The sequence below is a fragment of the Aspergillus sydowii genome (genome assembly GCF_001890705.1).
Source record: "Aspergillus sydowii CBS 593.65 unplaced genomic scaffold ASPSYscaffold_2, whole genome shotgun sequence".
Lineage (NCBI taxonomy): Eukaryota > Fungi > Ascomycota > Eurotiomycetes > Eurotiales > Aspergillaceae > Aspergillus > Aspergillus sydowii.
Window position 1 is genome coordinate 2,353,634 of NW_024467860.1, and position 20,238 is coordinate 2,373,871.

Genomic DNA, 20,238 nt, shown 5'->3' on the forward strand with positions numbered 1-20,238 from the left:
GACATGAATAGAACCGGAATGACACCTAATTTGGCTATCAACGTCTGAATGCACATATCATACATAATTCGATGAACGACTGCCTTTCACTGGGCGCTCAAACAACCCTCAGAACTGAGATAGCCCTCCCTACCTATTTATATGCGGACCCTCATCTATCCTTGCCAACTACCAGAACCTCTATTTACTTCATAAGTCCCTCGCGCGCTGAGATACCCCAATTTTTCCTACTGCCACTTCTACTTCAATAAATTTATATTGATTTCCTCAAGTCTCTTCACATACTCGCTTCATCCTATCGCAGTTCTAAGACCTATTCTAACTACTCGCTTCTATTACCCGAGCATCTTAATCCTCAATTACGTTCATCACACTTCCAGGTAAGTAGCATCCTTGATGCCACTTCATCGCTCACAAGTTATAAAAGACAGCTCCCTTTCCAACCAACAGTCCATGGACAAAAGAACCTAACATATCCACCTACCATCACCCTCACGCCCACCTCCAAAACCTAGGGCCAACCCACCATGGCGCCATCAAAATGCGACATCAAGGGCGTCGACTACGAAAAGGGTTATCTCCAAACCATGGACCAAGTCAGCACTAAAATGGCCGGCGCGCTTGGTTTTAAAGACACAGGTCAACTCTGGGACTTATACCTGAAAGACCCGGCCGCAAGAACCATCCTCTCAACCTGGCTCGATATCCGGAAGAAGACCTTTGGCGCGCAGCTAAAACATGCACACATGACTATCCGCCCAGCAGTTATAAATCGGGCCTTTGATCCAAAGATGCAGCCGATCATATCTAGTCCCAGACAACCTAGGATTGGGCGCGACGGTGTCGACGAGAAATCCCTCGCGCCTATGACTTGTCTTTGGATGACGTGGAAGCTTATCAAAGCGAGTCCCGGTCTGTTTCGACGCAGCCAGCTCGATACCAAGCCGCCGCATGTGGATCCGTACGATATCACGCATGCTTATAAGCTGCTATCGTGGATATATCGGAAGCAGATGGGGAGTAAGATCCCTATAACCAGGCCGCGGAATACCGCTGCCGAGCCGCCGGTCTTTTTCCACGAGGGTCTGGGGGCTACGACTGCGGCGGGGCCGAGTCGGTCGGTGCGAGATCTGTTTGGGGTGTCTTCGGGTGATGCTGTGAAGGCTATGGAGAATGAGAGGGCAGTTGCTGTGGCGAGTCGAGCTGAGGATGCTGCGAGAACTCTTAAACTTGATATCGTGGGTGAGCTTACGGATGCGATATATAATGGGTCGAACCTGGGGGTGCAGCTTGGGGGTGGACGGAGGCCTTGTCTCCCGGTTGATCGGGTGAATCTATTGCGGCACTTGATGGAGGTTGATCGTTTTCAGCATGATTGCATCTTGAGTGAGACGACTCATGATCTTCTTGGTGATGGTGGTTCTGGCATAGATTATCCGCGCGAGGTTGCCCTAACTGTTACAGCAACGGAGAATGCTCCTATTGTTGGCCAACACCACAACGCACCAACGGACCAGGGCCCCTCTAATGAGGCAACCCCAGTTTCTACCATGGGCGCAGAGCCCAAAAGTGCTGAGTTTAAAGCAGTCCCATCGTCTCCAGCGCCAGTGCTTCCATCCTTGAATCTTGAATCGCTTTTTGAGAACCCGGCCATGGTCGGACCAGATATCCCACCGTGCCAGATCACCACCGTTGAACTCGTAAACCCAGATCGCATTCAAACCATGCACAACGACCGCTACGAGGTGCTACTCCGCGAGTTCCAGCCAAACGCCGACCCAACACGATATACATCTGCTGATCCAGGCAGCGGGAGCCACACGCATAGATGCGCTCTTCGACGTCTCTGCCTACTTGCTTTCTCCCCACGACTCGATAAGTTCGTCTCACGAATGAACGCTAAACACGACCTAACGCGCCAGCTGAAGGACCACGCAGAGAAAGAAGATAGAGGGTTTGCACTATACTACGCAAACACAGCCCTAGACCTCTCCGTGCCCATGCCATCTATGCCCCTTCTCCAAGGCTCATACCTGGCAATGGACACCCCCAAGCTACGGATCCTGCTCAAGATACTACACGGCGAGGGCATTCTCGATACAACCGCAGCAATAGCGGCCCGTTCCCGCATCATAATCGTCGCCCACTGGCCCCTAATCCTCTGGGTGACAGAGATGTTCCTAAACTCCCTCTCCATCCCCTTCGTGACAATCCGGCCGTCCATGTACGCCAAAGACCGCAAGAAAGCCGTAACGAACTTCACGACCTCGAACCCCAAGCGAGCGTGCCAGGTGCTGCTCACGAACTTCAATTGCGGGGCTAAGACGATGAATCTGCATACGCGCTGCTCGAGAATGGTTGTTATGGAGCCCCCGCTGAGTATGAAACGGCTCTTCCATGCTATTGAGGGTATTCATCGACTAGGACAGAAGGAGCGTCAGAAGGTTTGGATATTGTATCAGGATCAGACGTTTAGTCGGTGGGTTGAGGCGAATAGTACACTGAATGTGTTGCCTTGGGTTGCGGCGAAGATGGAGAAGGAGAAACAGGGGCAGGGACAGGAATCTGGAAGCTCTAGGAGTAAAGGCAAGGGCAAGGGCAAGGACAGGACTAGATATGAGAGCGCCGAGGCAGAATTGACGAGGCTGTTGGGAAGGCCATGTGATTTCTCCAACTTCATCAATTATTGTGATCTTGGGGATGGGCAGGCTGTGTCGGTCCCTGCTAAGCGGGCGAGTGATGAGGGAGGCAAGCCTAGACGGACGAAAAGGGCGAAGAAATCATGAAGCAGAGTCGAAGTGATGTAACTCGCATATCATTAAGATGGCTTTGGTAGCATATCAATATGAAAGGGTCTTCGCGGAAAATATAAATGCACAGCTGCGTACAACTACGTCGATCAATGCGAAGGGGAAAACCAAAAGAGGAAGGAAAAAGTAAAAGAATTTTATCCCTTAATTAATCTTATGAATTGAATCCAAGTATAAGTACGAGTATAGTATTTAGCTCTCTATCGACATGATGACTTAACACTTATAATTTCGTAGGACCGAAAACGTCAGAGTCCAGCCCATTTCGTTCCCCACAGGAGCAACAACTGTCAGCACCAAGGCACAGCACCTTTCGTCCCTCTTCATCCTTTTCACAATTTAATTACTTTGTATACCTGAACATCTTAGGTCCAGGTTTATTGCCCTCTTCTTCACCAGCATAACCCCGCCCTTGTCCTTGGCTGTATTCAGCCGCTGCTGCCTGCCTGCACCGCGGCGAAACAACAACACCAGAAATTGCAATTAACGAGCGCACAAGTCGAGATTCAATAGACGAACCGAATCTCAACTGACACCTTAATCCAATCAATCCCACCTCACTGAAACACCGTCGAATCTGGCTCCAAAATCATTCTTCCGCAGCCGCTGGCGACCCCCGCCGCCGACCCTCGTGAAGCGGCAACAGCCACTGCCAGTGCCGCACCAACCGTTCCCTCCTCACCCACAACACCCTCGTCGCTTCCCCCTCCAAGACCCGATCCCCAAATCCAGCGGCCACGGCAAGTTCTCTCGTCTCTTCGGCCTCATATTTGGACCACACGCGGGACGCCGCGCGCACCTCCGACTGTGGAATTTCCGACACGAGACCATCCCCGCTGTTCGGCACCGGGCGCAGGCGAGGGTTTACCGAGCGCTCCACCAGCGACAGGCGAGGCTCGCCAGGAAAGCGGAAACAGAGAAATTAGGTCTTGCGGAGTTCCTTGTCGGACGGAGACGGCGGCGACGCCGGGGCGTGAGCGGGCTTGTTGGGGGACTGCTGGTGCCGTCTGAGAACGCGGCGCGAGGTTTAGGAATAGGAGCGGCGGGGAAAGCGAAGCCGAAGACGAAGTCGCCTCGCGGGGACATGTCGGACTACGGGTCTCCGTCGTCGTGGGGAAGTGGATATGGATCGGGGACGCGGCGGAAGAAGGTGTTTGACTATTTGAAGGCGGCGAATGAGCTGCGGCAGTCGTATGCGGCGTCGTGGACGGCGCAACGCAATGCAGCGCGGGATTTTGATGAGGAGTATTTAAACACGCCTGGGGCCTTTCCGGATGTTGAGATTGCGCGGGCTGGGGGCGAGGAGATGGTTATTTTCCCGAGCTATGCGAGGCGGTTAGACCCAGACCGGATAGCGGAGATGAAGAGGCAAAAGGAGCAGCAGCAACAGCAGCGTCGTGACTCAATTGACTCGATCGATGAGTATCATGGGTTGGACGGGGCGGAAGAACATGACATGCAGGAGTGGGAAATCTTTGATTCTGCGAATGCTGTTGTTGCGGTTGACGTACGGGGCTGGGCATATGCGCCTTATCGCGGGCCCATGACTCGAAAGCAACGGCTGGTGGTTGCGCTGGCTCGACGACTAAGTGGTGTACCTGCTCCTAGCAACAATGATACTGGTCCGGACGGATCGAATCAAGACGAGGAACGATTACCTCGGATGACTGAGAAAAGGGAGGAAGAGATCGTTAATACGGAAGCGCAATCGATCATTAGGAATGCCGACAAGGGGAACGAGTTGAACTTGCAAGAGGCTTCGGAAACTGTTGAGGACGACGTCCCCGGCCGCAGTCCACAGCGAACACCAACAACCGCGTCAGCTCAGTCTACGCAGCTAAGCAAGGATGAGCTTTCCGTTGCCAACGCCAACCTTATGCAACGGATACGGCCGTTCTTGTCGAGTCCAAAAGCTGGGATGGCGGTGACTGTTTTCTTCTTTAACGATAAAGAAAGCCAGTCAAAGAATATATTGACGAACGAGTCGGGCCATTTCTCTGTTCGAGCGTCACTATCATTCGTTCCTACTCACGTCCGCGTCCTTGCTTCGGAGGACCTTTCCGGCGTGAAGGAAATTGAAATCATCGAACCCCAGGGGATCAGTATGATCAGTGATATTGATGACACGGTGAAACACTCTGCCATTGCGAATGGAGCAAAAGAGATGTGTCGGAATGTATTCGTCCGCGAGCTGTCCGAGTTGACCATTGATGGTGTTACCGACTGGTATACTGAAATGGCAAAACTAGGCGTTGACATTCATTACGTTTCCAACTCGCCGTGGCAGCTTTACCCACTTTTAGATCGCTTCTTCAAGATGGTTGGGCTGCCGCCCGGGTCTTTCCATCTGAAACAATACAGCGGCATGCTGCAAGGTATATTCGAACCTACTGCAGAGAGGAAGAAGGGGGCTCTAGAACAGATTCTAGGGGACTTTCCAGACCGGAAATTCATTTTAGTTGGAGACAGTGGGGAGGCAGATCTTGAGGTGTATACCGACATTGTGATGGCGAATCCGGGCAGAATACTTGGCGTATTCATACGCGATATAACTACGTCGGAGCGCGCGACATTCTTTGAAAAGTCTGTCCAGGAACACACACCTTCTCGCATGCGCAGCACTCCTGAACTGGTCGACCGTTCCGATTCGGCGCCCAACAGGCCTACATTACCACCACGGCCACCGCGAATGTCGTCAGATCCAGCTGTAGAAACCAAATCTGCACAGAGCGACGATTTGATTGATTTTTCGGATGAACCCGAAAAGCCGCAAAACTTACGAGCGCCACCTGCCGTTCCCTCGAAACCATCTTCTCTCCGCTCGGTCACAAATTCAACTGATATTACAGAGAAGCCCGGGGATGCCGTCAAACGCAAACCTGCACCCCCTCTACCGAGACGGCGTGGCGGTGACTCGGACTCGCTGTCACCCGGTGAACCTGCGTCGGGACGGTCATCCCCTGGCGACACTAGTATAAAGAATCAAGACCACGGCCAAGGCTCACAGGAAACTGGTGGATCGAAACAGCCACCACCGCCTCCACCACCTCGCCGATCTAATACTGGAGCTTCATCCATGACCTCTACTTCTCAAACGAGCGCAAACGCGAATCGTCCGGCTCCGGATCGGCAGCCGCCCTTCCGCACATCGACTACTCCTTCATCTCGATCCACTTCTCCAGGAAATACCAGCCTATACCCACCTCCACCGCGCGCTCTCCGATCCCCAGCGTCAAATACCTCACTTAACAGAACCAGCACAAACAATTCAGAATCATACCCTTCATCTCGGACCTCGACGATGAATTCAGCAACTCCTCGGGTTCCTCTAGGGAACAAACGGGAAGAGCTGTGGCGGAGACGCTGGGAACGGGCCAACGAGATTCTAGGCGATAAAGGGGTGGTTCTGGGTAGCTGGCGTGTCGGGACGGATGCAAAAGACGTAAGTCTTTGGCTGGTGAAGGAAGCATTGAAAGAGACACCTACTGGGAAGGAGAAGGAAAAGAAGGCCGGGGTTACATCGAGCTAACAGCCGTTAACTATCGCTGGACGTGTATATTTAAAGGAAGCGTGCATATGTATATAAGCCAACAGCTTCTATAAATTAGCAGCTAACAATCCATGACTGACGACCACTCTGAAGCAGGCGATATCACGTGTCGGATGAATTTGTCCATTTATACAGCGCATAAACAGACCCCAGATTTGTGTCCAGCCGGCGTGGAGTATGAATACCCGGCTTTTAACCCTTCAATTGTTCTCGTCTCTCTTCGACGTCTCTACTCCGTGCCACCATGCCAACCCGCGTTCACACAGACGCAGGTTTAACTGCGTCAGAAGTCCCCGCCTGGGAAACGCTCCCACTAGACATCTATCTGCTCGTCCGTCTACTCACGATAACCATATATATTTGAACTCGATTAATATCATCCAGGAACAATGGAACACGCCTAATCTGGAAAGCCCCAATGAAACCCCCGACCAGCGACGCCGGCGGCTAGTACGCAGGTTCCTGGATCTCGGACCGGAGGGTAGAGAGGTTAGTTAATCTTCTTTTTTTTTCTCGCTTTCCTTTCCTTTCCCTACCTAATGTATCTTTTTTTGGCCTTGATTCTAATTCGAATCTAGCTAGGTTTACTATAAACGGACACCCGTCGGGATACCGTGGCACCTCAAGGAACTACCAAACCAGGCAGAACAGCCAGAATACACAACGGCGCAGCCAACACCGGACGAGATTGAGACGATCCCTCCGGGCCCTGCGCTCAGAGCAGCACCTGCGACGCTTCGCAACGTGGACGGACCAAGAGAGCGCTGGTGTGTGTGGATCCGCACAAAGCTACGGGACGGAAACGGAAGATGCGCATAATGCGCTTTGGGGCGGAGTTTACTGACCGCGCGGATGCAATGGGGCCGGACTCGCTTGTTATTGAAGATGAGGGATATTTTTGCGGGTATGGATGTTGAGCGCGTTTTGGAGGTTTTCCCGGAGTGGATTACGAATTATCCTTGGGGAAAGGATGAGTGGTGTGAGCGGCGGCTGCGGGAGATGATTGAAGAGGAGAAGGAGGAAGAAGAGGAAGAGGAAGCTATGAAGGAAGAAGGGGAGGAGGGTGTGGTGAGGAGGAGGCGCGAGCAGGAATTGGATACTGCGTTTCTGTGTGAGAGATACTGGGTATATCATGCTGCGTGTGTGAAAGCGCATGCGTTCGTGGAGGATGCAGAAGCCCAGGTGACTGGGCAGGTTCTGCATGTCTTTCTGGATGACTGCGGGAGGGTTGTGAGGCAGGAGAGGACGGCTTCAAATGATGTTTCGAGTTATGATGGGACTTGGTTTGAGGGGAACTGGAAGGAGGGATTCGTTTATCCTGGAGATCTGGGTGAGGCATGCCGTGTTGGAGGTGTCCGTGACTTCCGTACTGGTGAGCTGAAGAGGATATTACATTGAAGATATGAAGCCATCGCATTCTATTATAAACAATACCTCAGCTATCGTTGTCCGAAAACTGGGTCAGGGTCAATTTCAATCCCTATGTACCTAGACTAGTCGAAGTACCGGCATGGAGCAGTCAATGACGTCGAAATTGAGACAGGTCTTGAATTTAATATTTAATATTTATATTCCAGACTGGCAGGACCTAAATGTGCAGATTTATGCAGCAAAAGTCAGGCAAACCAAGTCAGCTGACTCCCCGCGCCCTAACTTACCGGCCAGTATTCTTTTCGATAATTGAATATAAGAGTTAAAGTGGATTAGACTTCTTCACGGACTGTGACTTATGGCCTAACTACGCGGCGTAAACACCAAATCAACCTTCCCAGCATAAAAGACAAAATTATCCTTCGCACCCCCCAGAAACCGCGCCCCGTCTTCCCCGGGAGCGAACTCCACATCGAACTCCATAATGAGCTGGGCTACCGTGTCGCGGAGGTTAATCAGTGCCAGCGGTCGACCGATGCAGTTAAACGGGCCTGGACTAGTTAGCATAGCATACAACCTAAACCTGGTCCAGATATATGTATGTACGTACCAAGACTAAACGGTGCAAAAGCAGATTTGTGTCTGACTAGTTCCGGCCGGCTATACCATCGCTCGGGAATGAACTCGTTGGGCTGGGCGTAAGCCAGTTCAGCTATTCGTTGTTAGACTTGTTATTGACCATGAAGCAGAGACCAGAGATCAGAGATCGGTTTGGGCGAATACTTACATCGTCCTACCACATACAATGGACAATACACATGCGTGTCGCCGGGGACATGGACGCCGTCAACGACAATTCCCTCGGCGGGTGTCTTGCGCTGCAACGCACTCGGAACAGCGGGATATAACCGGAGGACTTCGTTAATGATGCCATTCAGATGGTCGAGGTGAGCGATCTTCGAGTTTAGGAACTCGTATTTGGTTTCCCCCTCGCCGACGAATGGTTCCAGTTCCGCGCGCAGTTTGGTTATCTCTTCCGGGTGCCGGACAAGTTCGTAGAATATGGCGGATAGGGCGCCGGAGGTGGTGTCGCTGATATATTGTTAGCGATGTTTTGGAGCGTAATAGAGGACAAGGGAGATGTGCCTTCCTGCGATCACTATGAGTTGTGCGTCGCCGTACAGTAGGAACTTTTCCTCAGGCGTGATCTCCGATACGGCTTTGCCTTTCAACGGGGCAAGGAATGCAGAGCTGATATCTGGGGTTTCAGGGGGGTTCTATAGAAAATCAGCACCGACACCAGAACACAAAACCAGAGATAGAGAAAAAGAAAGTTTGTACCTCAAACCGCTCCATCAACTTGTCCCCACAAAAGTTCACAAAGGTCCAAAGATCCTTGGACAGCCCCGGGATGGCAGCAAGCATAGCAAACGCCCAAGCCTGGAGAAACATGCCGATACTATCCTGCATTGAAGTCAAGTGCTCAATCACCCAATGCTGCTTCCCTTGCTCCAGACACTTGAACGCTTCACCAAAGGCCAGATCACCCATGACATCGAACGAGTATAGGTCGAACCATTTCCTGATATCTACACCGGGGTTATCGCTACGAGAAATATCATGGAGCCGGTGGATTAGTTTCCGGCGGTATGGTCGAATCCGCTGCTCGTATCCGCGCAGCAGTTTATCGCTGAATGCGGTGCTCCAGACCCGGCGACGGGCGTGGTGCTGCTCGACATTGCGCATGAGCTGGAGGGAGTTCGTGGGTAGGACGAGTTCGTAGTTCTGGCCCTTTATGCAGCGGGAGTTGGAGCCGTAGAGGAGCTCGACTGCGTCCGGGTGTGAGATAGAGAGGTCGGAGGAGCCGATGCGGACGAAGGTGCCGTACTGCTGATGCAGGTCGAGTAGGGCTGTGTGCAAGTTGTTTTTCAGCTGGGTTGTGAGCCATGATGTCGAGGCGCGGGCTGGCAGTGGACCGGGGAATTTGTTTAGAGGGTGTAGGAGGACTCGGTAGATTAGGAGGCTGGAGTAGAGGCCGACTAGGTAGGAGGATGTTACTTTGCAGACTGTGCTTAGTGCTGCAGTTAAGGCCGTTTGTTGGGTGTATGAGAGGATGGCGGTCGCAGAGATAATGATGGTAAAAAAGAGTTTGATATAGAGAAATCCATGTAGATGGTGTTCGCCTCGATTGAAGTAGGCCACATGGGAGAAGACACCGGCCAGCGCAGTGCTAGCGTAGAGTGAGAGAGCCATCGTCGATGACTGCGAATCATCAGAATCATAATGACGGCCTCGGGGGCCTTATGTATGCCAACCACCCCGCCGTTGACGCGTTGACGCTAATGATGGAAATAGATTAAACCAGCCGCAGCATTGCAACTGTTTCGTCGCCTGTCAGCAAGGCTGGACGCCGTGCCAAGTTGGGCACGCCAACCGCACTTGGTGCTGGTGATGGGCTGAAAGTTGAGGAGCTGGCAAATAAGGTCCTACAATCCCATTGTTAAACGCACCATGCTGTGAGGGGCAATAATCAATCAAATCAATGTGAATGGACAGCGCAGACTGGCGCCTTGGCTGCATATCTAGCCGCAGTCTAATGGAGATGGCCAATGCTCTAATGTGTTTGTAGCATGCAACAGATGATGCTGTATGGGATTTGGTTACCCTGAAGGTGCAGACCTAACAAGTGCCTTGATATAATTATAGAAAAGCTGCAGTATTAATGGATGAGACATCTATCTTTCATAATCCGCTGGAAAGGCTTGTCCTTGGGGCGTAATAACCATGACTTCCGGCGCCAGCTTCACTGGGCATTGCTGGCTGACTCTTGCAACCATTGGCTCTTCCAGGTCGGATGCAGTGCGAATAAATCCTCAGTCTCGTACGGTCGGAGCACCATGAAATGGTGGCCTACCTGACGTCCCCGAGTTGTGAATCACCAACCATGGATGGTCTGCTGCTTCTCTGAGGCAAGGTAAAACCCGGCCTCTGTCTGTCGAGCTAAACTTGCATGGTTGTCGTGTGTCCAACAATCGCTGGAGGAAACCAAATACCCGGCGAAGAAGTCATCTCACCTGTTTGTGGATCTTTCCTGCTGCGACCGCGAAGACCACGTCGCGGGCCGTATAGGGCCGTTATATGCTGAAACTCTGAAAGGGCTGTGTCGATGCACGAATGTGCGCTAGCATCCAGTGTGCAGCACTATTGGCTGCATTGTGCAGGTCTTCATATGTGACATGTTTATAGCTTTTGGATACGTCCCAATCATCAACAGGGAGTGAGATCTACGGTGCGTCTGGGTCATCGCGGGCTCGCTGCTCAATGAGGTTGATAATAATTCGCTTTCCGTGCGGTACCCAGGAGCTGGGAAGGGGATGGGCATGATGGCAGGACTTTGCTTCGACGCCTTGTGGTAAACAACTACAGAGGGAAAAGCATTCGTGAGGTAGAAAGACGATGAATACTTCATATAAAGCTGGCCTCGTCTCCCGCTGTTCAGCCAGATTGTCGCGTATGATGCAACAACTGTGGACCGAGAAGTCCCACATTGGCTCTGCTGTAGCAGAAACTCATACTCCGCATGCAGTGGACAATGGCATTGGAATTGACAATCCGAGTCTGGGCGATGTCGATCCGGTTCGCGCTCCACCTGTTGATCTACGATCGATCTCCTCATAGAAGGAGTTCGTACCGTGTGGCTGGGTGCCCTTCCAGTTGTATTTTATTGGATTTCGGGACCTGCTTTTACAGTATCAGGGTTGTGTGTAGCCTGGCGGTGGCCAGCCCCTACAACAACCCTCACGCTTAAACCCACAGGGGACATCACGTTTTCAGTAAACAATGTGCAGACTCTGTGCATTACTTGTTGACTGCTGCCAGCCTGCTGCATAATATTACTTCAAGCTCTTACTCTATTATTGCTATAGGGCATAGGTGCTACGCAAGCAGCAACATATCATTCCCCGAGATCTCAATCCTCTGACCAAATCTCCCTGATGGTGAAAGGATCTGAAATACTGCAAATTGGCCATTGACACTTTAAACCCGAGCGACTACGGCGTATCTCGTGAGCTTGGTTTCTTATCCGACACGCCTCCCATTCAACTCTTGACGAGTCCGCGAGACGATGCGTGGGAGAACAAGGTCTCTAATCATCCCACCTTGATTGAACAGCGCAGATTACGGGATAAACAGACCAGTTCCAATACTGAAAGCACAGTGATATGTGGTAGACACTCTGGTTTGGTCAGACGTATTTGCTGGGAAGTTTGTGTAGTAGCTACCTTTACCGTCGAATAGTAAAAGCCACGGTCCAACGCGGGGTCTCGGTAGAATTTGGTATAAAGTTCAGCCGAAGGACCGACATGCCGGTGACCGCTTGACTTGTACCAGTCACGAACTATATCCCCGCGTGCTGATCTACAGGTCTCCACTTGCGATCTTTGCGGGGAACCGATGGCCTGAACTGCCTGATGTCGTAGGTGACGGTTACCACCAGTGACAGTGACGCCCTGCACATATTGCTCTGTATAGAGCCAACAGCCGACGCAGCAATGGACTCCGGCAACCCGGATTCAGATTCAAGACCCGGCAGCGAAATAAGCCCTAACTCCCTCCAGTCTCCCGCCCGCGTTCGGCGCAAACGGGCTTCAAAGGCTTGTCTTCCTTGCCGGGCGCGTAAGGTTCGATGCGATGTTACCGTCCATGATACGCCGTGCACGAATTGTCGGTTGAACGATGGGGATTGCGTGGTCATTGGGCGGCCTTCGAAATAGTGAGTTAAGTCTACTGCCCTGCACGTAGTCCTTGGGCTAAGATGGACCTGGTACAGTCGCGTCCGTCGGAAGGCAGAGCGCAAGGGAAATGCCAACGAGGCCTTGGACTGTATTACTCCGTTGTCTATAGATCGTGACGGGCTGCATGGATCAGGGTTGCATTCGCAGACCAGGTCGCCTCCCGGCGATTATCCGCACCCCAACTGGTCTTTGCCCCCTCTGGAGGAGGCTAGTACGGACTTCTGGCAGAGTAGCTGGATGTCGTCGCCATATCTGGTAGGGCAAGAAGATATCGGCCATTTGGGTGGCGTCTCCAATGTAGACAGTCTGTCGTCGATTCTCGGTACGTGGTAGGCCTGATTGTATCCAGACTGAGCTGACGCGGGAACTCAGACAAGCAGAGCCCAGTCACTAGCACAGTAGACGACATCAACAGTGGCCTGCTGCAGGAGATTTGCGGTATAATCGGGGCCGACGAGATGAAGACCCCATTGATAAACCAGTCCCGACACCCACTGATCAAGTTCGACGACTTTTCGCAGAACGACCCGCAGGATATCCAATTCCTAAGAGCGAATGGGTGTTTCCACATCCCACTGGCACCGGCTCTGGGCGAGTTTATGCGCCATTACTTTCTCTATGTACATCCGCTGCTCCCCATGCTCGACGAGGCAGCCTTCTGGGATACTTTCGATGGTGTCAGTTCGGGTCCCAGCTTGGATTTTCCTATTTCCATATTCACTTTCCAATCAATGCTCTTTGCATGCTGCAGCGTACGTGTTTGACTTCCCATATGACTTTTACTGATAGAATGTCCAGTTTGTCTCTTCATCCGTGCTCCGTTCCGTCGGGCTTGGGAGCATCAGAGAAGCGCGCAAAGTGCTATACCGGCGAGCAAAAGTATACCCACTGATTACCTGAACCATAAGCACCGAAGCTGATCCTGGTTCAGTTACTATTCGACTTCAACGGCAAGAGAGATCCCATGGCCACGGCACAAGGCGCCCTACTCCTATCCTATTCACCCGACACCAACGACCGCCGCACCAATTCCTTCTGGCTAGGCGTTGCAATCCAAAACGCTAAGAATGCAAACGCACAAGCATACGATATAGTCACCAATATGCCAAAGAAGGAAAGACTGCGAAAGAAACGGCTCTTCTGGTGCTGTATCCTCCGGGACCGGATCCTCCCCCTGGGCGTGCGCCGCTCGATATACATCACAAATGCACACTTCAGCTTCAGCAAGAGTACTCCGTTAACAGCGCGTGATCTGCAAGACGAGATTACCGGGTCAAGGGTCTACGCCCCGCAAGCGAAACAGTCACTCGCCGAGCTGGTTGCGAGTTTTTGCGAACTCGCCGTGATTCTAACGGACGTTATTATGCTTCTATACCCGGTTGATGAACTACCGCCGGCGTCCTCTTCGTCCGCTGATGATGCACTCCCAATTTCAAAAAAGAACTCGCCCATCGAGAAAGCCAAGTCGGATCTCACTCGCTGGTACGAGGGCGCTGTTGTGAAATTCCCTACCCCGGCTGGTATTGGCGATGCCCATGAATCCGTTGTTCTGTATACGAATCTCATGTATCTCTACTACCAGTGAGTTCCTGTCAGCTAACCAATATGAACGGAGGGGAACATAACATAAGCTAATGGGGAGCAGCTCCGCTCAAATGGCACTATGTCATCATGAACTTCTCGTTTCGAAAGTGGGCCATGGTCAGGGCTCGCCTAATGACAACCTGGTACAGGGACAGGGACAAGAACAGCTTCCCCGGATTAAATCCACACTGCAGTTCGAAGGATCATGCATCGCCGATATCATGAAGGAGCTCCTACAGCTGAAGCTAACCCGATATCTCCCGATTACAGCGTGAGTGCCCTTCTCCTTGGATTTGGTTTAGGGTTGGTTAGGTTTAATGTCTAGCTAATATTGCGCGTTGGTAGAGTCGCATACATCGCGCTCCCATTAACCCTCAGCATCCTCGACGTCAAACTCTCACTCACAGACTTCCAATCCGCGACCCGGCAGCGCAGATTACAGATCTTCACCGAAGCTATGAAAGTTTTACAGTCCCATTACGACGGGACAGATCGTGTCTCTGACGCCATCGAGAGAGTCATCCGCCATCTTGCCATTAACAGATCCACAGATGCTACTCAGACAAACGACAGTTCCAAATACAACACACAGTACAGAGATAGAGTACAGGATAGGGAGGGGGAGAGGGAGAGAGCACAGCAACGAGTCACCGAATGGGGCGACGTCCTTGTCCGACGCCCGGGCTGCTATCTGCGCATTGCCATGACGCTGGATTTGGCTATGTCGAGGGGTGAATACCCAGACGAACAGGCTTTTCCGGTCTGGTTACAGACGAGTAGTCTGGCGAGCAGTCTTCCACTTTGCGGTGCAAATCAACAGGGGGGGAAGAGTAGTGTGGTTGACGGTCTGCCTTGTTATAATGGTCGGACGGAGACGGAGTCTGGAGATAGCTCTCGGGGTCATCCTTCTTTGTCAGATAACGGTCTGCAATTGCGATACGGGGTTAATCCGCTTGGAGATTCTCTGAGAGCACTCCGGGTTGAGAACATGCTACAGCCGCAATCTGGGTTCGGGGATGCATCTCTAGACACGGACTCCGCGAGAGACTGGTTATTGGATGCACAGATATCCGATGTGCTGCAGGATTTCTGCTAAAGTGGCATCTCATATACAGTTGATTTTGTTAATTCATCATATTGAAGGTCCAGCCAGAATATTGGACAGGATGGGCTAGGCTATCCCACTGTGGAAGTAAATACGAGATCCAGATCCGCAATAGACATGGTGAAGAAATCCTTGGACTCATTCAGTAGCCGCTGGCCATTTTCTCCCGGTGCGAGGCGAATATTAAACTCTGTTACGAGAAGCGCTGTTGTCATGCGGAGTTCCATCAGTGCTACCTGTTTTCCCACGCATGAAAAGGATCCTGCACAGCCGAACCAAGTTAGCCAGTACCATTGGGAAGGATTCATGGGACCTACCTAGCGAGAACGGGGCAAAGGCTGCCTTGTTCTTAACTAGCTCCGGCTTTGAAGTCCAGCGCTCTGGGATGAATTCACCTGCTTTCTCGTAGCAGCTCTCCACTGTGTGCGTGTTAGCCCCTGCTCTTAAGCCTGCCATTTAGCTTTCTGGGTTACCCTACGTCTTCCAATAGAGTAGCTTGGTGCAACAACCGTGGTATCACCGGGAATAAAAGTCTCCCCAATCTTGATACCCTCCGGTGGCGTCAGGCGAAGCGTACCTGAAGGAACAGGCGGGTGCAGACGCAGAGTCTCGTTTATGATGGCATTCAGCAGCTCAGCGCTTTGGAGAGTCTTGAAGGAGAAACTCCCATCGGATTCTCGTAGGGAGTTCAGTTCTTGTCGGAGCTTTTCTTGTATTGTTGTATCCCTGGCCAGGTGGTAGAACATGAATGTAAAGGTTGATGCTGTGGTGTCACTATATAGTTCGTTAGAAGAAGTCTTTATAGCAGTGAATATACTTTATGACTGGGCCATTACCTCCCCGCCACAATGATCAGGCGCGAATCGCTCTGTAGGAGAGCCTCTGCAGCCTTTCGCTGGCTCTTCTCCACCTTCTCGCTCGACTCGATGAGCCAGGACATGAGATCCGGCACGCCCATTTCAATCTTCAACCGTCATTAGCACCTTCAACTCCCGATAATACCATGTATACATATACATACCTCTTTCCTCTTCTCAACCTGCTCCGTACACCAATTAACAAATGTCTTAAACCCACCCCCCAACCCCGGAATACTCGTGAGAACACAAAACGCCCACGGAACCGGGCCTAAGAGACCAAGCGGCGCCATCCCCTCCTTCAGCAAATTCAGCGCAAAATGCGGCTTTCCTGTTTTCAGCATCTCGAACGACCGCCCAAATGCGATGTCCCCCATCACATCGAAGCTGTAGAAGTGGAACCAGTCGGAGGCGCTGATGGGCTGGCCTGAGAGTCGAGAGATTTGGGCCTGGAGGGCGCGCGAGTAGCCCAAGATTCGGTCTTCGTAGGCGCGGAGGGCTTCCAAGAGTCAGTACGGTTCGGTTAGGCATTTGTATGATGTGAGTTGAAAGGGTACTGTTACAGACCCTTTGCGCCAAAGCCACGATCCCAGATTCGACGCCGCGCATCGTGCGATTTCTTGTCGCGCAGGGTATGCAGCGAGATAACGGGGTGGTTGGCGTCGTACCAGGGGGCCTTGGAGCATTTCGATGACGGGCCAAGAAGGACTGGGACGGCGTCGGGATCGAAGATTGTTATTTCAGCTGGGCCTGGATGTATATCAGACAGATGAAATGCACTGGTATGTATTGTTCGAAATACTCACCGGTACGAACGTAGTCACCGTACGTCTCCCGTAGACCGTTCAGCTCCTTGTAGTTTTTGGAGTTGGGTGCTAGTTTCCAAACGTGCCATAGCTTGGTTGCCCTCGCTGCAAAAGGACCTGGGAATGCCCTCAGGCGGTGGAAGAAGACTCTATATAGGAGTATACTGGTGTAGAGGGCGGCGTAGTATGAAGCCCCCAGTTGGGCTGTCAGGGTAATAGCCTGGACTGCGTCTAGTACAGCGTATTTCCATAGGTAGGTGGATGTCACAATCGGGATGAGTAGTGCAATTCTCAGTAAATAAGGAGCCGACAGGTGGTGTTCACCATGAACGAAATAAGTCCAGTGGCTGAGTGCCCCTGCTGCTGCTGCATAGCCACAGAGCACAGTAGACGACACGGCGAGAGACATTTTACTTCTCAAGATTTCAGACTGTTACTGAACACAAGGAACTGATTACAATCCCACATATTTGTATTGGGTCTTTTATCTGCGGATCCGATTGCTTTGCGGGGTTGTTCGCCGATCTATGGGTTGATCTGGGGATTTTGAACCGCAGCCGAACTACAGCCGATTTAAACCGGTAAACTGGACTTCAGCTGAGTGAAGCCATTTGCCACTGTAGAGCTTGACGATAACACGTCAGGTGCATTACTGATCATAAGGGCTGGGATTGGTCAAGGTGCCGAATAATCGGCCCAGCGAACTGATATTTATGCTACTCATCTGGTCCAAGGGGGATATCAAACTACGCAAGTAGTGTCCAACTATATACAACCATATGAAAGACTTGGGAATAATAATAATTCCGCCGGCATTAAAGCAGACGAGAGTCGTGATCATCAGTATACAGCTCACTAATAGCAAAGCCTGAGAGTGCTTTCGGGCTCGATGGAGCACTCAACGATGGCATCTGTAACTGAGACCCCTGGCCGAAGAAAAAATCACCAATTGCTTCCATCCACACCGGATACTCTGAGCACTCCCCGTCATCATCTGAGCTCGCTGAATTTGAAGCCACCGTAGGTTGGAGGAGATTAAAAGCCACCGGGGAACAAAGCACCAAATATTCCTCAAGGCACACCTTTTTCGTGGACATCGACACGTCGATGAACCTTACGAGAATGACATACAGGTTGAGGTCAAGAGTGAAGACACGATGTCCCGCCTCGAAAAGACTGCTGTGGGACCGTGTGGAGGAAGCATAACAACGGTCGAAAAGTGTAAGCGCCTGGGATATTAGGGTTACCACCCGCCTTGTGCAGAACTTGGATCCCATCAGATCGTGAACTTCGGACAGCATACTCAGTGTCCGATCGCGTTGTTGCTTCTCCTCCTCCTCGGGACCTACCGCGGAGGAGTTGACAATGCTCAGCAAGATTTGAGGAAGCAGGGTGTATGCAGCCCTGGCCAATTTTCAGTTTCCTAGTCCACAAGATGCTTGAAAGGGCCTTACGCGCTGATTGGCAGTTTCTCCACCAGTCCGACTATCTGCAGTTGACGGATATTGTTCACAGTCATGTCAGTCGCCGAGCGTATCTCGGACTGGCAGCTATCGAGCCTCTCGAGGTCTTCAGCCTCCGTCGATGGTGACTTGCTGAGAACTGAGCAGATCTTGTTACAGAGAGCAATACGGGCAGACCTGCATCAGTCAGGAACTTGAGAGTCTCATCGCGAGATTACAGATAAGTAAGGTAAAGCCATACTGATAGTAGATCTCAACCAGGTTGGAGAAGAGTGATATGTTTGGATGTAGAGACATATACTGGCCATCCATTCGCAGTAGCCAGTCTATCTCCCAGCTAAGCAGATTGGAATTTGCCTTTTCTAGTCGACAGAGTGTTGGTTCTCTGCTTTCAGACACCCCTCCCTCTTTACTTGGTGCAGGATACACCAGGTTGACGAGATCCGTGACGGCAACAACAAAGCGACACAAGCTCCTCATGACCTGGAATAGGATACTTCTAGTCTCAGAGTCATAGGTACCAGAGTCAACAATCTCTCTTTCTAACTTACCCGCCGTGAAAGAGTCACGTTGCAGGTCAGGTTCAAGCACAGGGATTTGGAGCGGACGCCGCATACCCAGGCTTACGATGCGATCGCGAATGAGACAGCACCACCAAAGCCGTTTCAGAGTCGATACTCTCGCTGGAGTTTCCACTTCAAGGTAATGATACTGATGCGCTTGAAGCATTCTGGCATGCCCGACCGCGATGTGTAACCAGCCCGAATTGGCCCAGATTTCCTGGTCAGAGGTGAAATAGGAGAGTAGTACGGCAGCCTGCGATATCGCAAGTGCATCTTGTTCCACCCTAGCTTCGTAAAGCATCTTTCTCTACGTTAACTGGTATGTTTCGTATTAGCTATGAGGCAGCATACCTTGGCTTTCCTGTAAAAGTCATTGCGGGCAGCCAGAAGCGAGTTGTAGCCGCAGCGCCGGGACACATCGTGAGGTATGAACTATACTGGCATTTGAATACAACACTAACTCAAGGGTATTGTTCACGGACACAACTAGCCGCGAATAGCATTGCTTGGAAAAGCAACAGTGGAATCCTCTTGCCGTTCTCACCCAAAGTGTCCAGCGAATGCCAGAACTCTCCTTCGTCAATGAGTGGAAGGCATGGATGGACAAACAGGAAGTAGTAGTGCATGATCGAAAGCACCACATTGCGGTTGGGGACATGGAGGCACCCGCTGGCCTCGAGGTGTCGGACCTTGGCTGGATCTATATACAGCAGACCGGTGGCACATAGAGATGGGTAGTATGCGTATGGCAGCCATTCTCTCGCTATTGTTCCTATCGAACGCAGTCAGCTAGTGGTTCAATTCAGTATGCAAGTGCCTGTATTACGTACGGCTGGACCCTCGTGAAGGGCTGCTACTAAGATGAGGTGGCTTAGGCCGTACTGTAGCCAAGGACGGATTCTGAGCCCCTGGGCTGATAGCTTCTATTTGTTTGGCTCTGTACAACGCCTGGCGAGCTCTGCTTGCTCTACTGCGGTAGACCGCACAAGAATTCCCGTCCAGCCGACAGTTTGTGCATGGGAACCCCGTTACGGTTCCATCACATCGGACTTTGCGTTCATTGCAGCGTTTGCATGCGCGAGACGCACGTTTGAGAGGACATCGTGCCGCTGCCGAGTATATATTTGAGTCGTTCTTAGCGCTGTCCATACTTGGGTGGGATTTGAAGCTGGCACGGGTGACTGGTGTTTGTGGGGGAATACGGGGAAAGACGAGGGATGTAATTTTACGAGAATAAAGACAGCAAGTCAAGGCGTATATAGAGGGCCTTTCAATGCAATTGCACTCCGTAAAGCGGCTGGTTAAGGCTCGGCATAACTCGGCTCAATCACGG

The 20,238-nt window shown here is 51.6% G+C and overlaps 7 protein-coding genes across 7 annotated transcripts; 4 read left to right on the forward strand and 3 right to left on the reverse strand.

The window, feature by feature from the left end:
* Positions 1-527: 527 nt before the first annotated feature.
* ASPSYDRAFT_86252 (uncharacterized protein) lies at positions 528-6,339 on the forward strand (the record flags this gene model as incomplete). Its single annotated transcript, XM_040851632.1, has 2 exons — positions 528-2,713; positions 3,414-6,339. 2 exons carry the CDS (start codon positions 528-530, stop codon positions 6,337-6,339), a joined length of 5,112 nt encoding a protein of 1,703 aa, XP_040706376.1.
* A 265-nt stretch (positions 6,340-6,604) lies between these two features.
* ASPSYDRAFT_86253 (uncharacterized protein) lies at positions 6,605-7,179 on the forward strand (the record flags this gene model as incomplete). The annotated part of the gene is made up of 3 exons (XM_040851633.1): positions 6,605-6,691; positions 6,745-6,849; positions 6,943-7,179. The coding sequence occupies 3 exons, from the start codon at positions 6,605-6,607 to the stop codon at positions 7,177-7,179; spliced, it is 429 nt and encodes a 142-aa protein (XP_040706377.1).
* ASPSYDRAFT_656317 (uncharacterized protein) lies at positions 6,766-7,926 on the forward strand. The gene is made up of 2 exons (XM_040850316.1): positions 6,766-6,849; positions 6,939-7,926. Exon 2 carries the CDS (start codon positions 7,213-7,215, stop codon positions 7,756-7,758), a length of 546 nt encoding a protein of 181 aa, XP_040706378.1. The 5' UTR covers positions 6,766-6,849; positions 6,939-7,212; the 3' UTR covers positions 7,759-7,926.
* A 60-nt stretch (positions 7,927-7,986) lies between these two features.
* Positions 7,987-9,984, reverse strand: ASPSYDRAFT_1167957 (cytochrome P450; the record flags this gene model as incomplete). Its single annotated transcript, XM_040840195.1, has 5 exons — positions 7,987-8,282; positions 8,342-8,443; positions 8,519-8,823; positions 8,914-9,008; positions 9,073-9,984. 5 exons carry the CDS (start codon positions 9,982-9,984, stop codon positions 8,095-8,097), a joined length of 1,602 nt encoding a protein of 533 aa, XP_040706379.1. The 3' UTR covers positions 7,987-8,094.
* Positions 9,985-12,869: 2,885 nt separating this feature from the next.
* Positions 12,870-15,247, forward strand: ASPSYDRAFT_656357 (fungal specific transcription factor domain-containing protein). The gene is made up of 5 exons (XM_040850317.1): positions 12,870-13,279; positions 13,326-13,406; positions 13,459-14,108; positions 14,173-14,382; positions 14,457-15,247. Exons 1-5 carry the CDS (start codon positions 12,986-12,988, stop codon positions 15,205-15,207), a joined length of 1,986 nt encoding a protein of 661 aa, XP_040706380.1. The 5' UTR covers positions 12,870-12,985; the 3' UTR covers positions 15,208-15,247.
* Positions 15,248-17,288, reverse strand: ASPSYDRAFT_1167963 (cytochrome P450; the record flags this gene model as incomplete). The annotated part of the gene is made up of 7 exons (XM_040840196.1): positions 15,248-15,478; positions 15,534-15,635; positions 15,695-15,990; positions 16,053-16,180; positions 16,238-16,572; positions 16,641-16,823; positions 16,880-17,288. 7 exons carry the CDS (start codon positions 17,286-17,288, stop codon positions 15,288-15,290), a joined length of 1,644 nt encoding a protein of 547 aa, XP_040706381.1. The 3' UTR covers positions 15,248-15,287.
* Positions 17,289-17,694: 406 nt separating this feature from the next.
* ASPSYDRAFT_28210 (fungal specific transcription factor domain-containing protein) lies at positions 17,695-19,531 on the reverse strand (the record flags this gene model as incomplete). The annotated part of the gene is made up of 5 exons (XM_040844488.1): positions 17,695-18,283; positions 18,334-18,519; positions 18,584-19,212; positions 19,257-19,337; positions 19,388-19,531. 5 exons carry the CDS (start codon positions 19,529-19,531, stop codon positions 17,695-17,697), a joined length of 1,629 nt encoding a protein of 542 aa, XP_040706382.1.
* Between the last annotated feature and the right edge of the window lie 707 nt (positions 19,532-20,238).